The sequence below is a fragment of the Passer domesticus genome, chromosome 7 (assembly GCF_036417665.1).
Source record: "Passer domesticus isolate bPasDom1 chromosome 7, bPasDom1.hap1, whole genome shotgun sequence".
NCBI classification, from domain to species: Eukaryota; Metazoa; Chordata; class Aves; order Passeriformes; family Passeridae; genus Passer; species Passer domesticus.
The window spans coordinates 9024663-9044947 of record NC_087480.1 but is presented as its reverse complement, the minus strand read 5'-3'; the positions used below and the strand labels follow the sequence as shown (position 1 = coordinate 9044947).

The 20285-nt window shown below is 43.3% G+C and overlaps 3 protein-coding genes across 6 annotated transcripts in view; 2 read left to right on the top strand and 1 right to left on the bottom strand.

Moving 5' to 3' along the window:
- The first annotated feature begins 410 nt into the window (after positions 1-410).
- C1GALT1C1 (C1GALT1 specific chaperone 1) lies at positions 411-2535 on the top strand. Of its 2 annotated transcripts, none has more exons than XM_064426785.1 (2): positions 411-531; positions 1153-2535. In XM_064426785.1, the coding sequence occupies exon 2, from the start codon at positions 1158-1160 to the stop codon at positions 2112-2114; it is 957 nt and encodes a 318-aa protein (XP_064282855.1). In that variant the 5' UTR covers positions 411-531; positions 1153-1157; the 3' UTR covers positions 2115-2535. The 2 variants fall into 2 exon arrangements, with proteins under 2 accessions (XP_064282855.1, XP_064282856.1); XM_064426786.1 differs by lacking the exon at positions 411-531 and adding an exon at positions 619-1035.
- Positions 2536-5050: 2515 nt separating this feature from the next.
- MCTS1 (MCTS1 re-initiation and release factor) lies at positions 5051-13313 on the bottom strand. 3 transcript variants are annotated; one of them, XM_064426787.1, is made up of 7 exons: positions 12988-13313; positions 11025-11114; positions 9576-9728; positions 8772-8869; positions 7556-7689; positions 6457-6524; positions 5051-5273 (listed from the first exon to the last, which is right to left on the bottom strand). In XM_064426787.1, exons 1-7 carry the CDS (start codon positions 13296-13298, stop codon positions 5192-5194), a joined length of 936 nt encoding a protein of 311 aa, XP_064282857.1. In that variant the 5' UTR covers positions 13299-13313; the 3' UTR covers positions 5051-5191. The 3 variants fall into 3 exon arrangements, with proteins under 3 accessions (XP_064282857.1, XP_064282858.1, XP_064282859.1); XM_064426788.1 differs by having other exon boundaries at positions 12977-13106; XM_064426789.1 differs by lacking the exons at positions 11025-11114; positions 12988-13313 and adding an exon at positions 10329-10486.
- Positions 13307-20285, top strand: part of CUL4B (cullin 4B) — a 24849-nt gene continuing 17870 nt past the window's right edge. The window contains exons 1-2 of the mRNA XM_064426790.1: positions 13307-14455; positions 17042-17157. Of these exons, the coding sequence (XP_064282860.1) occupies positions 13924-14455; positions 17042-17157 (648 nt within the window). The 5' untranslated portion in view covers positions 13307-13923. The remainder of the gene's footprint in view (positions 14456-17041; positions 17158-20285) is intronic.

Here is a 20285-nt window from a genome sequence, read left to right as displayed (position 1 = left end):
AGAGGATGAGGAGGGAGAGTGACTCTTGTGGGAAGGGACGCTGTGACGGGATAAATCCCAGGGGGTGCTTAACTGGGATTCTCCTCGGAGGCACCAGCTCGAGCTGTTTATGTGTTGCCATGCCAGGAATAAAACCCTTTATGGGACGAGACATCCGAGACTCAGCTATGGGAAACCTGCGGTCGAACCGCTGAGGAATCCTGGTGTGACGGTGCGCGTGCAGTGTGTGGGGAGCCAGGCGGGGGACCCGAGAAGAGCCTTCTGTCCCAGCAGCGGCCGTCTCCGGCGCTGGGAGCGTGACTGCCACGGGTCTCGAGAACGGGCGGAGTGGGAAGGTTCTCCAACAACTGTCCCGGCAGCGCTCTGCCAGAGCCGGGGGCCCTGAGGGGAGCGCGGGGCGGGCGGCCCGTGAGGGAGGCAGGGCCGCGCGCGCGCCGCCAGGCGGCGCCCCCGCCCCGCCGAGCGCGCGGAGCCCGCGGCGGCCGAGCGGCGCTTCCGGCGGCGCAGGAAGGGGCGGCGCGCGCGGCTGCGGTGAGCGGCGGGGCCGCGGCTCGGGGAGCGGAGGCGGGAGTGGCGGGGCCGCGGCTCGGGGAGCGGAGGCGGGAGCGGCGGGGCCGCGGCTCGGGGAGCGGAGGCGGGAGCGGCGGGGCCGCGGCTCGGGAAGCTGAGGAGGAGCGGCGGGGCCGCGGCTCGGGGAGCGGAGGCGGAGCGGCGGGGCCGCGGCTCGGGGAGCGGAGGAGGAGCGGCGGGGCCGCGGCTCGGGGAGCCTGGGGAGCTGCGGCCGCTCAGGCACCGAGCGCCGTGGAGCGGGGCAGGCGGGGACCGGGCTCCCGGAGGGCTCCCCGCGAAGCGGCGCCCCGCGCGGGCCGCGTCAGCGCCCGAGCCCGTCCCGCGGCCTCTCGGTGCTGCGGGCGGGGAGACGGCGGGGCCGGGGCCGTGCGGTCACGGCAGCGGAGAGCGGCCGGGGCACAGCGCTCCGGTGGTACCGTTACCGGGAACCTGGATATCGCCACCGCTTTCGCCAGCCTTGTCCCGGTGCGGGAGATGAGGGAACTGCGGCTGGGTTAGAAATTGAGCACTGCATTAGAAGCGTATGGAACCTGCACTAGTGCACTTATTCCTGTAAGTTCTGACAGTGCGTCTCTTTTTTAGGAAAAATGATTTCTGAAAGCAACTCCTTCATCAAGGGTGTGGTGCTCGGGGGAGCCTTCTGCATGTTGGTTACGCTCCTCGGACACATTAAGGTGGGCCACGGGACCAAAGCACATCACCACGAGCATCATCACATCCAGGCTCCCAACAAGGAAGACGTGTTAAACCTTTCAGAAGGTGAACGTGTGGAGCTTAGTAAAAACATCCATGTTTACTGTATCATCCTGGTCAAACCCAAAGATCTGGGGCACTGGGCTGCAGCAAGGGAGACCTGGAGCAAGCACTGTGACAAGGCAGAGTTCTACAGCTCGGAAAAGGTCAAAGTGTTCGATTCTGTAGCTGTCAACACAAACGATATGTGGGCGATGATGCGGAAAGCTTACAAGATAGCGTACGAACGCTATAAGGATGAATTCAGCTGGTTCTTCCTTGCATATCCAACAACATTTGCTATAATTGAAAACCTCAAGTATTTCTTACTGAAAAAAGACCCCTCTCAGCCTTTCTACATAGGCCACACTGTGAAATCTGGTGACCTTGAGTACGTAGATGGCGAGGGAGGAATCGTCTTAAGCATTGAGTCACTAAGACGACTCTCCCACGTTCTTGAAGACCCTGACAAGTGTCCAGAGCAGGGAGGTATGATTTGGAAGCTGGCAGAGGACAAACAGCTGGCGCTCTGCCTGAAGTACACCGGCGTGTTTGCCGAGAACGCTGAGGATTCCGAGGGGAAGGACGTCTTCAACACCAAACCCGTGGGGGCCCTCATTAAGGAGGCCATGTCCACGCACCCGCAGCAGGTGGTGGAGGGCTGCTGCTCCGACACGGCCATCACCTTCAGCGGGCTGGCCCCCAACCACATGCACGTGATGATGTACGGCGTGTACAGGCTCCGGCCCTACGGCCACTCGTACAGCGACGCCCTGGTGTTCCTGCCCCCCCCGGGCTCTGACAACGACTGACGTGTCCTCAGGGAAGGCCTGGAAACCTGGAGTCAGCTCTTCTCACAGCACACAGTTGTACTGACACGTTCTGGTACTGGTGTACAGGTTCTTTTGCACACTGAGGGTTGGTACAGCTCTTAATTTTAACAGCGGAAGGAGAATTTTTTTCTAAATCTTTTATAGGGAAGTGCTTCTGGCTTTTGCTGGAATGAAATGATAAAAAGAAGATGTTAATGTTTATTATAAAAGGAAATTAAGTTTATAGGGGGGGTTTGTACATGTAAATATTTATTAATGAAAACTGAAATGAACTTTAATCTACTCTTAAAAATATATTTTTGCAAGACTTTGATGATTTCCGTTCTTCCAGGCATTTCTAGAATGTCTTTATATCTTTCTAAGTTGTACCAATAAAACTGACTACAGATTCAGTCTCAAAGATTGTAACTTTAAGCTGTTTCTTTTACACTGAACTACACAACAGCTTGAGCACCTTCCACCTCATGTACAGCCTTCTAGCAGCAGGAAGCAAGGCGACAAGAAATCTTGCAGCAGAGTAATATCAAGTGCCCTTTGGACTACTGTTTCTAAGAACACAAAAGAAAAAGATAAATTGTATTTGAATAGGTATTAACAGGTCTGTTAGCACAAGATTAGTTACTCATTTAAAATTTCACTCCATCTATAAGCATGTTAGAATAAAGATTCAGCATTATTTTTACTCCTGTTAGTGGATGCTAATAGTGCTTACAAGGAAAAAGTTGGTTAATCATCAGTACAATTTGTTGTTTGGTTTGGGGTTTTTTGATTTTTATCTTTTTTAAACAATAGAGTGCACTCAGTTTTACACAAGTTCCTGGGTCACACTTCTATCCACCCACAGCCTGCGCAAACAGCACTTCAGTACTTACTCCATTTAGAATTCACTGACCTGACATGGGTGTTTCAAGACTTGAGGAGGGTATTACATCCACCTGTAACATCTGTGACTGTCACAGGCCTTGTTGGTATTACAATATTCATAAAACAGGAGCAGACTGTTCTCTCACCTTTAACCAAGTTGTAACATCCTACCCTGAGCTGCAAGTGGGCAGGTGAGGAAGTGAAAGAGCTGCTTCAGAGCTGATGAGACTATCCACATCTCGGGTTTTTGGATTTAAGCATCAGGTTTTTGACAAGGTAAGACAAGTGCTCAGACCCCCACAGAGGCTCCCACAGCTCAGCTGCTTTTTAAAGGTGAGACAAGATGCACCTGCTCATCTCCCCATCAGTCAGGGCTCAGCTGACAGCAACACTATTGCTGCCAAAACCCAGGTAAAACTTGCACCTTTGATGTTTTGCCAAACTGGTATATAAATTATTATTATTAAATTATTATTTGACTTGTGTGTCCTTACAAAATAATACAGCTGCAAAAATTTTACCTGTTTTTGTCTAAGCAAGCAAAACTTTGTGTTTCTGACCATTAAAAAAGTTCTGACCCCCCTGCAGCATCAGCAGTCATAGAATGAGAGTGAACAATTCCAACAAGAAAAAAAATCTCATTTGTCACAGATTTGAGGTGCTGTAGCACAACAGGAAGGGTTAAAAGCAAACCACAAAAGGCAAGATTAGCTCATTTTACACCAAAAAAAACCAAAAAGCACCAACACTGAAGCATAAACTGATTTCCCATAGTACCAAGCAGAAATCAGTACATTTCATCAGTACAATGCCATCTTTAAGATGCACAGAAATGTTCACCCGCATTCTGAAGGTCTGAGGTGTGATCAGAACTCTTTCTGCAACACTGCTTAAATTCTGTCTTCCTACATTGATAGTTTCAGATTTACCATCATTTTCAGAAGAACAGTCTTGTAAATAATTTTATAGAATTTTAAAAGCAGCATTCCTTCTGCCATGTCTTAACTTGGCTTTAGAATCAGATGGAGAACACCTTGGCTGCTATCATCTGTAAAGGTCCAGGGTGGGGAAACCAAGCCTGCAGAACAGCACCACAAGGCACTGGCACACCAAGTTACATTTTACATTCTGCTGTTGGAAAATGCATGTGTTAGAATAAAAACTTGAAATATTAATAAATGCTTCCAGAGACAGTTATGAGTGGTAGACCTTAAAAGTTTCCTTAATTTATTACAGTATTCAATTTTTCCATAGGCATAGCTTTGGGAATGCTGGGTTATCCAGACAGACACACAGTGCTCCTGAACCCATTCTGCAGCTGTACAGAGACATGTGGCAGTGTGCACAAGCTGGGAGCTCTTCAAGTTCCTCCTGAAAAAGTTGCTCCTGGCTACACTGAAAAACATGTTTTGCTGCAATGCCTTTATTTAAGAGTGATTTTGTTTCTGCTCCTTAAATTAGGCGGCACACAGGGAGCAGAGAGCATCAGGCACCAGGGTGGCACACACTTCACAGGGAGAGTGCCCACCATTACTACAAACTCCTCTAGAGGGAGAGCAGTATCAAAGTGTTGGCAGGTAGAAATCTGAACATACATACAGTCTTCAGATGTGAGCCACCATAAAAGAATTTCTAATCCACATACCAGACTGAGTTCATAAATCCCATACAGATAAATGCATATTAAAAAGAGAAAATCCTTAAGTAAAATGAAGCTAATGCACTTAATAAGTTAAAAAATAATGTCAAAAAACCTGATTTCTCCATATTCAAGGAACTAGGTAGACTAACAAGATGTCAAGAAAAAATCTGAAATGCTTCAGGTTTTGTAAACCATGTTTATATTTCACACACACTTTATATTACTCTTTTAGAAGAGCACAAAAATGTAAACATTTCTTGGCTTTTTCCTCCTTTCCATTTGAAATAGTCTACTCACAGTCCATGCAGAATCTTTCATCAAATATCTTAAGTCACTGAAGACTCAGGTTTAAGACAAAACAAAATAACTGTAATAAAAAGAAATCTAGAAAACTATTGTAGCCTAACAGTACTTTTGCATTCAACTGATTTATTTAGCATAGCCACAGAACAAAATAATTTGTACATTCAGTCACATTAAAAACAAGGAATTACAAAGCAGTCCACATTTAATCTAAGTGCATTCCTTTGGAGTAACAGTTCCTGTTGTTTCACTTGTATGTCTTCATATGCCAAAGGCCATCATTTAAATAGTGGATATTTTCAATACCAATCCCTTTGTTGACCTTCTCACTGCAGGAGGAAAAACATACAGAAGTATTAGCTAGGTTAAATACAAGAGCACTACAAAATATATTATTTCAAGTAGAAACTGCAACACTTGTCAACTGGAAGGGGAAAGTTACCAACCACAAAGTCATTATCTTCCACAGCAGGTGGACAAGAAACAATATTTGTTATTAATGTGCCCACACTGCTGACTGATACTTGCCTTCTACATTTTTTCAACACCTTTCTGCAGTATTTTTACTACGTCTTTCTGGGACACCATTCTCCAGACAACACTTCTGCTACTTTTCTTCATTTTACCATTTCTCTATCAAAGTAGCACAGCAGTTGTGAGTCTTCCCCTCCCAGCACAGAATGTGGTACAAGATGACTGGAATGTGGAATCTAACAAGTTTCAAGTGTGCAATGACACAATCAAATGCAGGTGAGCTGCTTCACTTCTAGTTGCAGGTCATCTACCCACTTAAAAAGAATTAAAAATGCTAAATTTATGTGCCAAGGACTTTCAGCTTGTTAGAGACATGCTATCCTCCACAGTATTGACTATCTTTTGAGTCATAGTAATCTTTTAAAAATTACTGGTTTATGTCTGTGTTTATTTTTCCAAGTGACAGACAGGTCTGGAAACCAACACAGGCCAATCCTGCTGGGTGCACCTCACATCTGCAAGTTGTTAATAGAACTTAACATGACAAAGTGATTTAGATACTTTTAATTTAGCACAATCTGAAAGCCAAGAACAACTAACATCCATTTCACTTTCTGTATCTCTTTTTCTTCTCAAATAGTTTTCTGTTTATCCCGAGCAGAACTCTAAATTTCACAAGAGGCTCAGCTAAGTTAGTCAGCACATCAAGCAGGAATGCTGGGCTGCATGTGGGTACACCCTGAAGAAAAAGAGCAAGCCACAGAGAAAAAAAAAAGCCTGGACAGACAACCAAGATCCAGCAGGACTTGAGTCTCTGCTGTCCCTGCAGACAAAAATCTCTTCAATGTTTTCAATCCTCTCAAATCCAAATTACATCTCTTGCCTAGCCCAGGTAGTACTCTGTACTTGAACAGCACATGCTGCAACAGCAAAGTGGTAACTTTGACAGTGGTGCTTATACTCCAAACTAACATAAGAATAATAACATGGGACAGGTTATGTTTCAGCAAGAGTTTCAGCATTTTTTAAAACACTTACATGTCCTCAGCTGACATCTTCATTACTCCGACACATAATGCATGTTGTTTTCCCTCTGCCATAATTGCCTACAAATTACTGCTAAGGAAAACAGAGTTCTTTTAAAACTATTTCAGAAAAGTAAAAGTAATATGAAGAAATTACTTCCAAAAACACTTTCAAAAGCCAGTGTTGAACTTTTAACCTTTTAGTAATTCTAGAGTTCCAGTTCTTAAAGATAAGCAAAACAATGCACTGAATTTAACAACTGAATCAGTGTGTAGAACAAAGCATGTATTTATGAACTTGGAACAGCAATTACAGAAAAAATCTCCCAGTGCTAAATTTCTTCCTTTGTGCCTAACACAGAGATGACAGTCTCTGCCTTTCTGGAACAAAACAGCACATGTTTGTGGGGCCATTTTAGATTCCAAGGCACAGAAGAAGTGAGACATCAATTTAAAAACCACAAGCACTAAAATCACATGTGTCCTTTTCAGAGCTTAGCAGCACGTGATGTTAACTGCTGATCTTTTCCTAGATAAAGCATCCAACTAACAACAAAAGCAGCACAGCTTGGTGTTATAAATGCTGTATTTGTTCAGGGTTCTTTTCTCAGTAATATAAGGAGTGAATTAGCACACTTTCCTCATTTTACATACACTAACTTCATCAAACACATAGAGCAAGTCCTGACTGCAGTAAAGCTGATCCTAACCATCTTTCCTAATTCCTCAGGAACAGGAGAGAAATCTTCTGAAGGGAATACAAGATTGACTAAGGAGGCAGGGCACAAATTACACTGCACCTCATCTACTTTTACTATTCTGCACAAAATCACCAAGGAGCTCCACTTACCAATGAGATTAATGGAACACCAGCCCACCCAACAGCACAGCATGAATAGTTACGTGGTTTGGAACATACAGTAAGTGAAAAAAATATGAACAACTTTAACCTTGCCAAGCAATATCTAAACCTCTGCAGCTCCTTTCTGATTACAAGTTATTCCATGAAATCCAATTAAAACCCAAAGTGATACAGATAATAATCAACTGAGAACACAAGAACAGAAATTTAACTCATCTCACAGTGAGCAGTAATTCATAGTTAAGGATACCACAACAGTGTCAACAGCAGCAGGGTAAAGCTTTGCTCCAGGCGACGTCAGGCCAGGGCACATTATATTAGCTCCACTCAGGACAAATTTAATGGCGCCTTTATCAACCTGCTGATGCGGGAGAATAAATGGGTCTGGGAGGGGAAAGACACAGCATTGCAATTAATACAGCACCACGGCAACATGAACAGCTCATTATAAAGTCAGTTTGTACAGGGCAATTAGATACAGAGTGTCCTGCAAGGGTAGGAAGTATGAGAAACAATGACCAGAGCTCCTGCTGGGTGGTACCATCCCAAAAGGACACAAACACTGACCCAAAGGGACACAGGTACTGTCCTCCCAGACCACCTCTTTTATCTGAGAACCAAAGGTAATCCAGCACTTCAGGCTATGGCTCCTGCACACTCACAGACCCAGAGACTGAGCAACAATGTTCCCCTAGGGAAAACAACCACACAAGTGCCCATCCTAAGAATTCTTAAAACCAAGGGGTCTTAAATCCTGCAAACTCCATGTACTCTTACAAAGTACTCCAACATGAAAGAAAAACAGTTTAACATTAACAGAAAAAAAAAGACAAACACTGACAAAATTCATGAAAGCCGTCAGGTCTCCAAGCCATCCTTCAAGTGCAGGCACCCTCCTGAAGCATTTCCAACACTGAGATCTGACTGAATAACATTCTTTGGGATTAAAAACATTGGGATTCGTTCTGCTCTCTCATATCAAGCAGAACAGCAAGAAAAAAACTGTAAGAGTAAATGGTGAAGAGTAAAAAGCATGCAGCCTAAATTCCTACAGAAGACAGATATATATCATTAAACTCAGGAATAGTTTTCTAGTAAGAACTTACAAGTATTTGTACAAGAACAAGACTTGAAAGAAAAAAGATAGGGACCAACAATAGCAAATTTATTTCTCTGTGCTAAGGTAGCCTCCCAATATTTTTTTACAGAGCTTTACACAATTTAATTCTTATTTCAATTCAGATTGCTTAGCATATAGCATGGAAGCAATTAACATAGACATCTGAAATAGAAAATTAATAAATTCCAGTTAAGAAAGTATACTGTATCTTTAACATCTACTCTGGAATAAGCATATGCATGGAATATATGGAATGGAAGCTCTTTTTAATTTGGTTCTACAGATGTCCTGTGGAATCACACAGTCACCCTTCTCTTCCCAGCACAACCACCCTCAGGAAACTTACATTTGTGAAGCAACCTTAGTGTCGGGTAAAAAATCCCTTCTCTTTGCCTGAAGAACAGCAACTCCCCATTCACAGTGAGGATTTCTATATGTTCATGACTGCAAGATTAAAAACAAAAAATTCAAGAGCTACTTAACCCTTCTATACTTTAAATACAGTATTTTACTTAAAGGAGTCCAGTCTATCTTAGCATCTGAGAATAAAAACAGTCAATTAGTAACAAAATTTAAAACTAAAAATATTATTTTTTTGTATGACTTGCTCTTCAGCAGTAGTCTGCTGTTCACTTCTTCCCTCTTTGAGAAAAAAAGAAACCTACTGACAAAATGCACAAACTGCATTTCCTTGGTGTTGCTTTTTAAATGCAATACAAAGAGTGAATAATGAGGACTCAGCAAAAATGCCTCTATTTTTAAAAAAGGGAAAATAATCAAGATAGTACATGGAAGCCCAAAAATAGTACAAAATGTTACTGACAGGAATCCAAACAATTTTGAGCTTCCATGTGCATAAAGCTGAATGCTTCCCTTCAACAACAGGCTGATCCTTGGAGAGGACACTGAGCACACTGCACACTGGCTACTAGGAAGCATTTTTAAGTTCTCAAGCACCCTACCAGCATGTGCCTTTAAAGCACAATGAGCACATGCCACCTTTCTAGTTGGGCCACAACACAGACTACTAGCTATTAAGAGATGATGGATGCCTACCAAAAGTGCTAGGTTTATCTACTGTAAAAAGAAAGCACACAAAGGAAGCAATCCTAGCACCCTGAAAGCAGAGTTTAAGAAAAGAGATACTTACCATCTTACTATTTTGACTGGATCTTTCTTTGGCATGATTTGGTTTAGCCATGGTTCAATAACAGGAAATTGATCTATCAGTTGATTCTTGATGCCTTTAATAACTGAAGTCTTCAGCTGGATACAGTTTGATACATTCTCCTTTTCATCAAATCTGTCAAGTGAAAGTATTTTAGAAACGCACAATTTGCTGCACAAAAGATGCATTTTTTCAGCAGCTGTCTTCAGACACGTTTATAAATTCACTACAGACTGACTGTCCAGCTTTCAAATGCAAGATTTCATGAAGCTTAAATTTGTCCCCCGGGACCACCTGGGCTGGGGGAAGGCAGGGGGTCCCACCTTAGTAGCCTGTCTTTATCCCTAAACTTTTTGTGAGGCCACAGCACGTGTTTAGTCCCACAGACAAACCCTGGCCCACAGCGCTATTTTATTCAACTCCAGCAGCACTGTGCCGGTAACACAGGCACCCACAGCCCTGCTCCGGTGCGAATCCTTCACGTCCACCACAGAAACACGAACGGCGCTCTCCGCCCCCCGAAGTTGGGATAAGTTCATGACTCAGCTCCGTTTAACGAGCGAGTGCCCGGGGCAAAGCCGAGGGCTGCGGGCGGCGCTGCCCGAGGAGGCCGCGGGGCCGCTCCCGCCAGCGCCGCGCCGAGCCCGGGGCTGAGGGGGCGCGGGGCCCGCCCGCTCCGGTCCCTTCCCATCCCTTCCTTCCCTCCCCTCCCCGCCCCAGCCCGGCCGCACTCACTTCTTGAACATCCTGCGGGCGGGGGGCGCCGGGCGGGCAGGCCGGGGCCGGCGGCGGGCGGGCAGCCACAGCCTCGGCGCTGCTCACACGCGGCTCCGGCCGGGCCGTCCCTCCCTCGGCGGCCGCCGGAAGCGCCGCTCCATCCCCGCGGAACGGGCGGGGCCAGCCGGGGCCGCGCCGCTCGCTGCGGCATCGGCCTTATGGGGCTGCCTGGCACCTACAGGCACGGCGGTGTGTTCCCAGGTATTACATCGTTTTTCGGTAAAATAAGAAGAGCAAAGTGTTAATAGCTACCGACATCATTTAAGCACAAAATACGTGTAACTGGAAAAAAACACGGCTGTCTTCAAACTAGCAGAGCAGAAGCTGCCCTCATGCCAGCTTCAGAGAAGGACACAAGATACAGAAAAGATATCAGCAGCATTCTTGGGGAAAATAATGGAGTTCTTGTCAAACAGCAGCTACTGGAGCCGGGCAGGGAATCAGCCCAGGTGACAGTGCCACATCTTCAGGGTGCAGAGGGAGCAGAAGCCTGGCTTGCTAAGATTCAGCTGCCAGGCAGACAGATGGATTCTGGTGGAGAGAGCCATCCATAGTGTCTATAAGAATCAAATTAGGTTTTGCCATCATGATGAAGCAATTGTGAATAGAAAACCATAGGCAGACAGCATTCACCACACTCACTTTTTCACTCACCTGTGTTTGTTCTTTAGGCTGGTGGCTGCTACATAAACAGACACACAGGTGATCACCCAGTTTCTTTTTAGAGTCATGAAAATGCTACCACTGGCATAAAGGGGAGGGAAGAGAGGACAGAAAACACCAGGTTACCATTATGCTAACAACCAAGTTCTTTTTTTCGTTTTTCCATTTCCAATTTAATCACCATTGATATTATAACACATAACTGAAATCTAATACTTAAAAGTTACATCAGCCAAACAAAGTCAAATCAAGCTTTATTCATGGTATCACCCAAATAGTGCAGTACAGCTTTGGGAACAAACACACTAATAACTTTTTTAAAGGATGGGAATTAACTATAGCATTACATAAGTAGTCAAGCATTTCACTCATGAATGTTACCTTCATCTACTTTATAGCACCACAAAAAATACTGAGTGATAATCAAGAATTCAATTCAACACTGAAACACAGTGACACTGCTCATCCCCAGGATTAGAAAATGAGAATGGGAGTTAATCACACTGGAAAACTATTCCATATGTTCTGGTGATCCTCAGAAAAACTTGCATCAAATAATACTTTGCAATGCAAACAACCACATTTTTCAAAACTGTAATGAAAAATGCATCATATTCTGCCTAAAACAGCAAGATTAGGCCCAAATTTTCAAAAATTGCCTTTGTCAAGAGGAAGGTCTTACCTCTACACTTCTACCACCTTAAGGCAGTGTTACTGTGAGTGAGTTCAGCCTCAGCACCAAAAAGCTGGAGACATTTGCTCTGGTTGCAGGGTCACTTTCAAGTACCAAAATTTTAAAAGCATGTTACCTGGACAAGACTGACAAAGCAAGGGGAGCATCCAGAGCTGCCCTGACAGAAACCACCCCTCAGGATCCCATGCTAAATAGAAAGGACTTAGGATTTCATCCCCCGTAAGTTTTGGTAGAAAAGGGGGGAAATCCATCAGACCTGGCTTCTCCCTGGATCCCCAGAACGTCACCTTGCCTCCACCTGCTCTCTGATATCCAAAAGCTGAATATTCTAACTGATGGGACAAAGTCATTGACTGTCCCACCCCCAAATGATTGCACAGACAGCAACTTCAGGAAAAGGGACTCTTACTCCTGTTTTTTTATAAATCCAATCCTTTCAATGAACCAAGAATGTGTAGAAATTTGGCATCTCTTACATCTCTAGACCTCTTATCTAATTTGGCTTAAGTGAACATGACAGTTACTGGGGAACAACGGAAAACTTTATGGCATTCTCATTGAAGTTTTATTTACTTAGCAAACCTGTTTATTTCTGTTACATCTGACTTGGAATGCAATTTAGTAGCCTTGGGAACCATACAACCTGTTCTAAAGCCAGTCAAAACCAGACTGAAGCTTTGTTTGGCTGGGTTTTTTTTCAGCTGGAAAATGTACTTTTCTACACATCACAAGCGTGACATTCCAGGCCTCAGGAGTTGTCTGACAGTGACTCAGTGATAAAACATACTCCAGAAGAGCCTCAATAACATTACATTCCTATCTCTACGTGCCAGTTTCTGTCAAGACAAGCTAGCCCGTCTTTTCCTATCCAACATGAAAGTGCCACCAGAGTTCCCCTGAGGAGCTCTGCTGTCTGGTGTACGAGGTGAACGCTCTCGGCTGCAGTCCACGGAGAATCTCCTGGAACAAAACCTCATCACTTGCTTTGTTACTTTTCCCACAGCCATTTGTCAAATGTTTGAATCCTAACAGTGTTCCTCGGGAGCTTACAGTCCCTTTGGCAACACATCCACCAACATCAAAAAACAGACTCCAAAGGCCCATGACTTCTGTTCTCGTTTCTAAAAGTTACAAAACAAATAAACAAAATAAAAGCAAACCATAGGCTGTAGGCCCAGTGCAAGTGCGCATGTATTAAAATCACATCAAAAAGCTGACGCTATTGTTTACAAATAAGTGCAAGATAAACCATTTCCAAACCGAGCGAACAGGCCTCGGCCTAGGCCGCAGGCTGCGGGGAATGAGCTCCCGTGAACGCCGCCGAGCCCCGCCCGGAGCGCGGCCAGCCTGAGGCGGGCCGGGCCGGGCCGGGCCGGTGAGGCGGGGCGGGCCCCGGTGCGCGCCCCCGGTGCGGGCCCCCCCGGGCCCGCAGCCCCGCCCAGGGGCCGCCCCGCCGGCGCGGCGGGCACGGAGCCGCGCTCAGTTCCGGCGGGCCCGGGGCGGATCCCGGGGCGGGCCCGGGGCGGTGCCAGCGCTTCCCGGCCGCGCTTCCGTGCGCCGCGCCCCGTCATGCACGGCGGGCGGATGCGCCGCCATTTTTGCGCTCCCTCTGCCGTGCAGTGACAATAACAACCCGGCCGGGCCGTCCCCCCTCAGGGAGCGCGGGCACAGGCGGAGAGGGGGGAGCGGGGCCCGAGCGGAGCGGCCGCGGGGCGAGCGGGAGCCGTGAGGGGCGAGGGGCTGGAGCCGAGGCGAGAGAGAGCCGCGCTCTGCCCTCCCCGCTGCTGCTCGGCGGAGACCAGGCGGCCGGAGCAGGAGGGGAGCGCAAGGAGAAGCCGGGGGAGCGGGCAGCCGTGGGGAGTTCTGCGGCTGGAGAGGAGAATTGAAAGGAGCTGCTGAGCGGCGAGAGGCAGGAACGGGAACGCTCCGCTGGGAAAGGTGTGAAAGCAGAAAGGCAGCGACAAACTGCGAGAAGAACCAAAGTAATAAAGAAAAGGGGAAGAGGAGATAAAGTGATTCCTCCGATAAAGAAGAACGCGAAGGAGAAGGAATACGGAAGGACTCCGCTGATGAGAAGGAGGAGTTGAGAGATCCCCCCCAGAGACAGCAAACAGAGACTGACTCTAAAACTCTCCCCCTCTCTTTGTCACACCACAAGGATTTGATGCCCCTCAGCCTGTTCACTTCTGTGTGTTCATGTTTCCCACAGGTTTCTCTTCCCCCAACCCCCCAGCTGCAGCCCAGGAGGTCAGACCTGCCACTGATGGTAACACTAGCAGCAGCTCCTCCTGCAAGAAGAGAAAGTTAAATAACAGCAGCAACAGTAATTCCGAAAAAGAAGAATTCGATTCCATTTCCTCCTGCACCTCTTCTCCTTCCAAAAACACCTCCTCATCATCTTCTTCTGTCATCACCACTTCCTCGTGCTCCTCCTCAGGGGTTGCTTCCTCCAACCATCACCTCCAGAAGAAGCTGCGCTTTGAGGACTCCGTGGATTTTATTGGACTCGATGTGAAGATGGCTGAAGAGTCTTCTTCCTCCTCCTCTCCTGCTGCCTCTTCTCAGCAGCAGCACCAGCAACAGCTTAAAAATAAAAGCCTTTTAATTTCGTCAGTGGCTGTGGGGCACCATGCAAATGGCCTGACCAAAGCTGCCTCCTCTACTGTTTCCAGTTTCGCCAACAGTAAACCTGGCTCTGCCAAGAAATTAGTGATCAAGAACTTTAAAGGTAACAGGCCATAATTTGTCACAACCTGTGGGGAGCTGACAGTCAACTTTGTGTTTTGTTTTCAGCCTGCAAACCGGTTCCTTTCAAATAGCCCCAGGTTTTATGGGAATTGCTTTTCTGTGGTGAACATTGCTATACTTATGTAAAGGGGAATCATGATTTCTGATGTGTGCTTGCCTGGTCATGTACACATCCTGGGCTACACTTTGCTGCTTGGAATTATTTTTCAGACTCCCTTCACTCTGTCTCTTGAGAAGGCCTTACTTTGTATGTTAGGTGGAAGGTTTTAGTACCTAAGTGTGTAAATTGCCTTTGTTTAAACTTTTAACATTTGATACTTTTTTCCTAGTAATCCTGATTCAGAGCTTAGTGTATATTTTAGCCCAATTTATGATAAGTCTGCATAGAATGTGAGGGTTTTTTTAATTGGCCTTGGATCTGCATGTCTTGTCTCTATCGCTGTTGTCTGTTTATAGGATAATCTGCCTGTGCTTAGTTTTAAATGTTGAAACTAAGGTGATTATCGGGCTGTTATGGTGGATTTCCTTTCTGGTTTGAAGTAGGTAGTTCAGATTTTTGCATAATTTTTTCCTTGTAATGTCCTCACTGCAATTTCTAATTGTGGTATCTTTTCTCTTAGTTTACTCTTACTTTACAAGTTTACATTATTTTATAAATTCTCTCCAAACATGTGTTTGAGATTTTTGAGTAGTGTTACTACAGACCAAGGTAGAGAAATTAAACTTTTCTGATGTGATGCTGCTTTATTTTCTAGTGAACAAAAATACAAATCGGTAGGCAGAAAGCTTAGCTAAAATGCTGCCATTTTTTCCCTATAAAGATGAGGCTGTCATGGGCTTTTTTTATTTCCTGCTTCTTGCTGTCTTCCACAATAGTCCACTACCTTGCTTTCCTGGGTTGTTTCTTTCCCCTCATGCGTTTTGGTTTGTGGGGGGGTAAAAGATATTACCAAAATTAATTTTAAATTTCTAAATACACAAGTGACACAAATGTTCTGGTAAGGATTAGGACCCACTGTAATGTTTGCAGGAATTCATGATCATGCTGTAATTCTTTGCTTTAAGGTTCCAGTTCTCAAAAATGTTCTCTGCCCATCAAAGCATCATCATTTAATTTGACTGATTATTTTAAAATACAAACCTGTGATGCTGCTCTTTAGTTGCTTGTGCACTGTTATCTTTAAGGGAAGTTAACTTCTCACCTTTAAAATACCTGTTAAATGTCATGGATTGCGTGGTGCTGTGATCATCACTGCTTATGAATTGATGTTTGAACCTTGCTTAAAAAGGATGTCTTTGTATTCTGACAGCCTCGCTTTTTATTTACTCTCAGATGCTAAACTGAATAATAATCTTCAGATTTTTGTCTTTATCTTAGTGTGAGAGCAATACCATCCTTTACAAGTTATTTAACTTTCTAAAATCCATAATCTTGGTGTTGACTGCTGAGCAGCAGTCAGGAAAACAGGCAAGTCCACAGTCAGTTGTCTCTAGATCCAGATCAGGCAGCTGATGTTGGGATATTGCCAATATTTTAGGGAAATGCTTGGAAGACCAAAATAATTACTTCTCTGTTATTTCTGAGGAAATCCTAAAGCTGTAGAATTTGTTTTTTACTTTTAGGTGTGTAAAAGCCAATTCTAATAGAGTATAAACTCTGGGCCAATTTTACCTGTTGGTAGCATGAATGTGGATGTGTCATCTTTCTCCTCAGATTTTCTTCTTCTGTCTTCTCCATTTGGGAATGTGCTTCTTAGAATAAAAATGGTCACTTTAGGTAGTTACAAGAATATAAAATTTTTTAATAGTTCTTATATTCTGAGGATGTGACTTGGGGAGTATCTTAGCATGTTGCAAATGCCGTGGTCTTGCTGAAGGTGCTGCAGAGCAGGGACATCTCTAGAAAAGAGCCAGAAGAAATAATGGAGATGGTGTGGAGCTTTTGAACGTTAAAAGAGGCTTAACTCTAAAAAATATCCACTGGCCAAACCCAAGAGAGACATAAATGCATTCCTTTAAAATTGGAAGGTTTTTCATAGGACCATAAAGCCTGTACAATAATTACAGTGTTTCCATGAGTGTTTCTTGAGGAGCTCTTTCCAACTGTTAATACAGAGTAAAATTAATGAGCAGTAAATTAAAAACTGAGATACACAGAAATGTGTATCTTTTAATACATAATTTTTGCCTTTTATATTCCTTTCTTTTGGCTCTGCTGTCCTGGTAATGCGTATAAGGAAGGTATAGATAATTCTTGCTGCTTTTAGCCCTTCTTGAGCTGCTCAGGCACAGGATTGTGATTTTTGTAAACCACAGGTACTGTTTGGGCTACAGGTGCTGTGGTGTGTATATGAAGAGCAATGCTGCATTTCTTCAATATGTTACTCTTTCAAATGTGAATAAGATACTGCTTTTACACAAATGCTTTCTTTCCATGTAAGTATAAATTAAAAGCTGGACCATCAGCCCATACATCTTTCCCCTCAAAGCTACATCCTTTTCATTTCTGTAAAAGGTTCTGCTTTATCTAAATACATTCTCAAACTTTATATTTTTTATTTTAAAGATAAACCCAAATTGCCTGAAAACTACACAGATGAAACCTGGCAAAAACTGAAAGAAGCTGTAGAAGCTATCCAGAACAGTACTTCAATTAAATACAATTTAGAAGAGCTCTATCAGGTAAGTGCATTAAATAAAAGTAATGGGTTAGAGCTTTTCTGTTTTGTTCTCAGATTTCTTTGCTTAAAATACTTGATATGATGGTAAGAATATGGCATTTTGTTTGATAGCTGCTTTTGTCATTGAAAAACTTGTCACCAAATAGTTCTTCATTTTACAGTCATGAGTTAGAATTTCACAAAACCTAGCATTAAACTCATGTATTTTTTTTCCTTGCCAGAAAAGAGCCCAAAGTATGGTTTCCCTTGTAGCAGTTGATGAGAATTAACTAAGGCAAGGAGCTATATTCCCTTTTCTGTTTAGGGGGTTGTGGTGTTTATCTGCTAAAGGAGAAAGGTGAAATCCTCAAATAGTAGTGTTTAAGAATAAGGTAATTTACATTAAAATACAATTTCTTCTCTAAAGAAAGTATCTGTTCACAATCAAGTATCACAAATCACTTAAAAACTGAAACTTTCTGTTGACTTCCAGTAGGTGAACAGAACACCATTTTTCCTTCATGAATTAAATTATTTTGGTTTGATTGTAATTTTCAGGCATTGCAGCATTCTTTTTATTCTAGCAATTGAGAATCCAACTTTATTGCCAGCCACAGCTCTGATTATGTTTTCTTAAATACTTTAGGAAGTGATCAGATTGAACTGCATTTCCTAATGTTTTTTTTAATAAGCTCCACTTCTGCTTTTTCAGCTGAGTGTGCTGAGGAGATTTCCCCCACTCACCTTTTCCCTACTAACGTCACTTGCAGTTTTAGCAGCATAGCAATGGCGCTGCTTTAGTGGGGTATTAGGAAGCACTTTAACTTTTTACTCTACTTCTAAAGCCTTTATTACCTGGTTAGTTATTTAATTTGTTCCTCTGCGTGTGTATGTAGCCTTCTCACCATTACTTTTTAGTGTCTCTTCTTCCCCTGCCCTCCCCTTTTCAACAAAAGCTGCATTTTGTATATGAGGAAAAAATCCTGTTTGTACAAGGCTTGGGGACAGATTTAAGGAAGAATTAATTGCTGTGCCTCAGTCCACGGCATTCTTAAGATCACTGTAGTTTTTTGTAATGTTCAATTAATTAACCAAAAATACTGCTTTTTTAACAGTTTGTCAGAATAATAGCCAGTATTGTCATTTTTGCAAAACCTGGTGGAAGTGATAGCAAATTACAACCAATTGTACTGGGTGATATTGTAAATTACTTACTCTGGACTGAATAACTGTGCAAATAACTGTTAATTAAGTGCTTGAAGGCTATCCAAAATTGTTTAAAAATACAGAGTTCTGTTGAAATACTTGCTTCTGTTTAACGTGTTGCTTAAATTTTTGCTCAATCTTACCACAAGCTTAATTTAATATTGTTTGTAATCAGAAAACAAAAAATAAGCTTTTTTGTTTTAAATCTCAGTGTTTCAACATTGTTATTACTTAGATACTTCTCAGTGAAATAGAGTGCAATGAAGTATGATTTTTTTTTAATATAAATCTAAAAATAAATGTCTTGATTTAAAAATAGCAATAGGAATCACTAGTGTTTTTAGATGCTAACTAAACTAATGTCATTTCTGAACAGCTGCTTGGTAAAAGGATCTGATCCCAAATATGCCTTGGCAGACACCATTATTCAACATAGAGGGGAATTAGAAAAGAGTCTGCAAAAGTTCTGCTGCACACCTCAAAATAGGCTAATTCTTTTTTTTAATGGAGTTAAACTTCTTGCTTTTGGTTGAACTCTTGTCTGTGCTAGAAAAATCCCACTGGACAAACATTTTGAAGCTTTATTTCTTTGCCCCAAGCTTCATACTTGCTTTGTTCTTCCTCAGCAAACAAAATCATTCCCACCCTTGAGTAGCTGAAGTGTTACAGAATTGAATGCTTCTTTCATAGAATAATTTTCCTCATATTAGTACCTGAATGTAGAGATCTAGATCTTTGGTACCTGGTACATAGCTATTTTTTAAAATCAATCAGATTTAAGTACTTCAGGAAAGTTCTGATTTTGTCACATCAGAGTTGTGTTCAGTTCTTGTTCCTTACTACACAAACCCAGGTGTGGATGCTGCAGTTAAAAGGGAAAAACCCAAAGAGAAAACCAGAAAACCACATCTAACTGCATGTGTTACACAAAGGAAGAAGGGCTCTTCAGATTTTCTCACATCATTAGGGCACAGATTCCCAAACAGAAACATCTTTTCCACTAATTCATAACAAGATAATTTTGTGAACTAGAAGCCCTAAAGTTTTCACATGTATTGATGCTGATACATTTTAGATACAATCAGTATTGTCTGGCACTAGTAATTAAGCAAAGCATAATATTGCAGTAGGAGGTTAATCTCTTAAAAATTAAAGTATTTCTGGGTGTGTCATTAACAAAGTTGCAGAAGTTTTGTACTTTGTTCAAACACCCAATCCTAGCAGACATGTTTAACACTTTGGAATTTCTGTAGACAAATGTAAATGCTTGGCTCTATATGAACACTCCATAAAAGTAGGTGTATGTTAATACATGCTTATTTCAGTAAGAGTTAATTGTATACATTTGTCCATCTACAATGCAGAAGCTAATTCTTTTAAGGATTTAGAGCAGCAGTACTTGTTTGGTAGGCAGCAGTTGTAACAGTGGTGAGATGAGGTGACCAGAAGTGCAGGACAGAGGCTGCTGGTGTCCTGACTTGGTGGGTTGAAGCCAGAGTCACTGTGGTTCTGCAGGTGACAGGCAAGTTCCATGCAAAACATTCACCTTCCCAGCTCTCAGTTGGCTTCTCCAAAGTGGAAGAAATTAAGAAACCTAGGAAGATTGCACTTGCTGAAGTTCTAATCAGGCTCTTCAAGCTCAGTGTTTTCCATCCCCTCATGCTACTGAATCAAGTGTCAGGTTTTATCCTGGTTTCTTACTTGCTGCTGAACCTGGTTGTACCATAGCAGAACTGCTCATAAACTGCTCTGAGCAGTGAGCTATAGAACACATTTTCCTATCACTTTTTTCTGTGTTTGGTGTTTAAGTGTCAAGGCTGAGACTCAAACCTGTTGCTATTTCCAAATATTATGATATGTATACTTGGGTGATAATTTTGGCTTTCCTTACAGCCTTCATTCAGACCTGTTTTGGTTAATTGGCACATTCACTTTCTTGCTATA

Excerpts from the sequence above, each read along its gene's own strand:
- C1GALT1C1 (XM_064426785.1), top strand. The coding sequence starts at position 1,158 with ATGATTTCTGAAAGCAACTCCTTCATCAAGGGTGTGGTGCTCGGGGGA.
- MCTS1 (XM_064426787.1), bottom strand. The coding sequence starts at position 13,298 with ATGACGGGGCGCGGCGCACGGAAGCGCGGCCGGGAAGCGCTGGCACCG. Across the intron at positions 11,115-12,987 it reads GGCCGAGGCCTGTTCGCTCG|TGGTAGCATTTTCATGACTC; the intron begins GTTTGGAAATGG and ends CCTTTATGCCAG. Across the intron at positions 7,690-8,771 it reads ACTAAGGTTGCTTCACAAAT|ACCCATTTATTCTCCCGCAT; the intron begins GTAAGTTTCCTG and ends TTCCCCTCCCAG.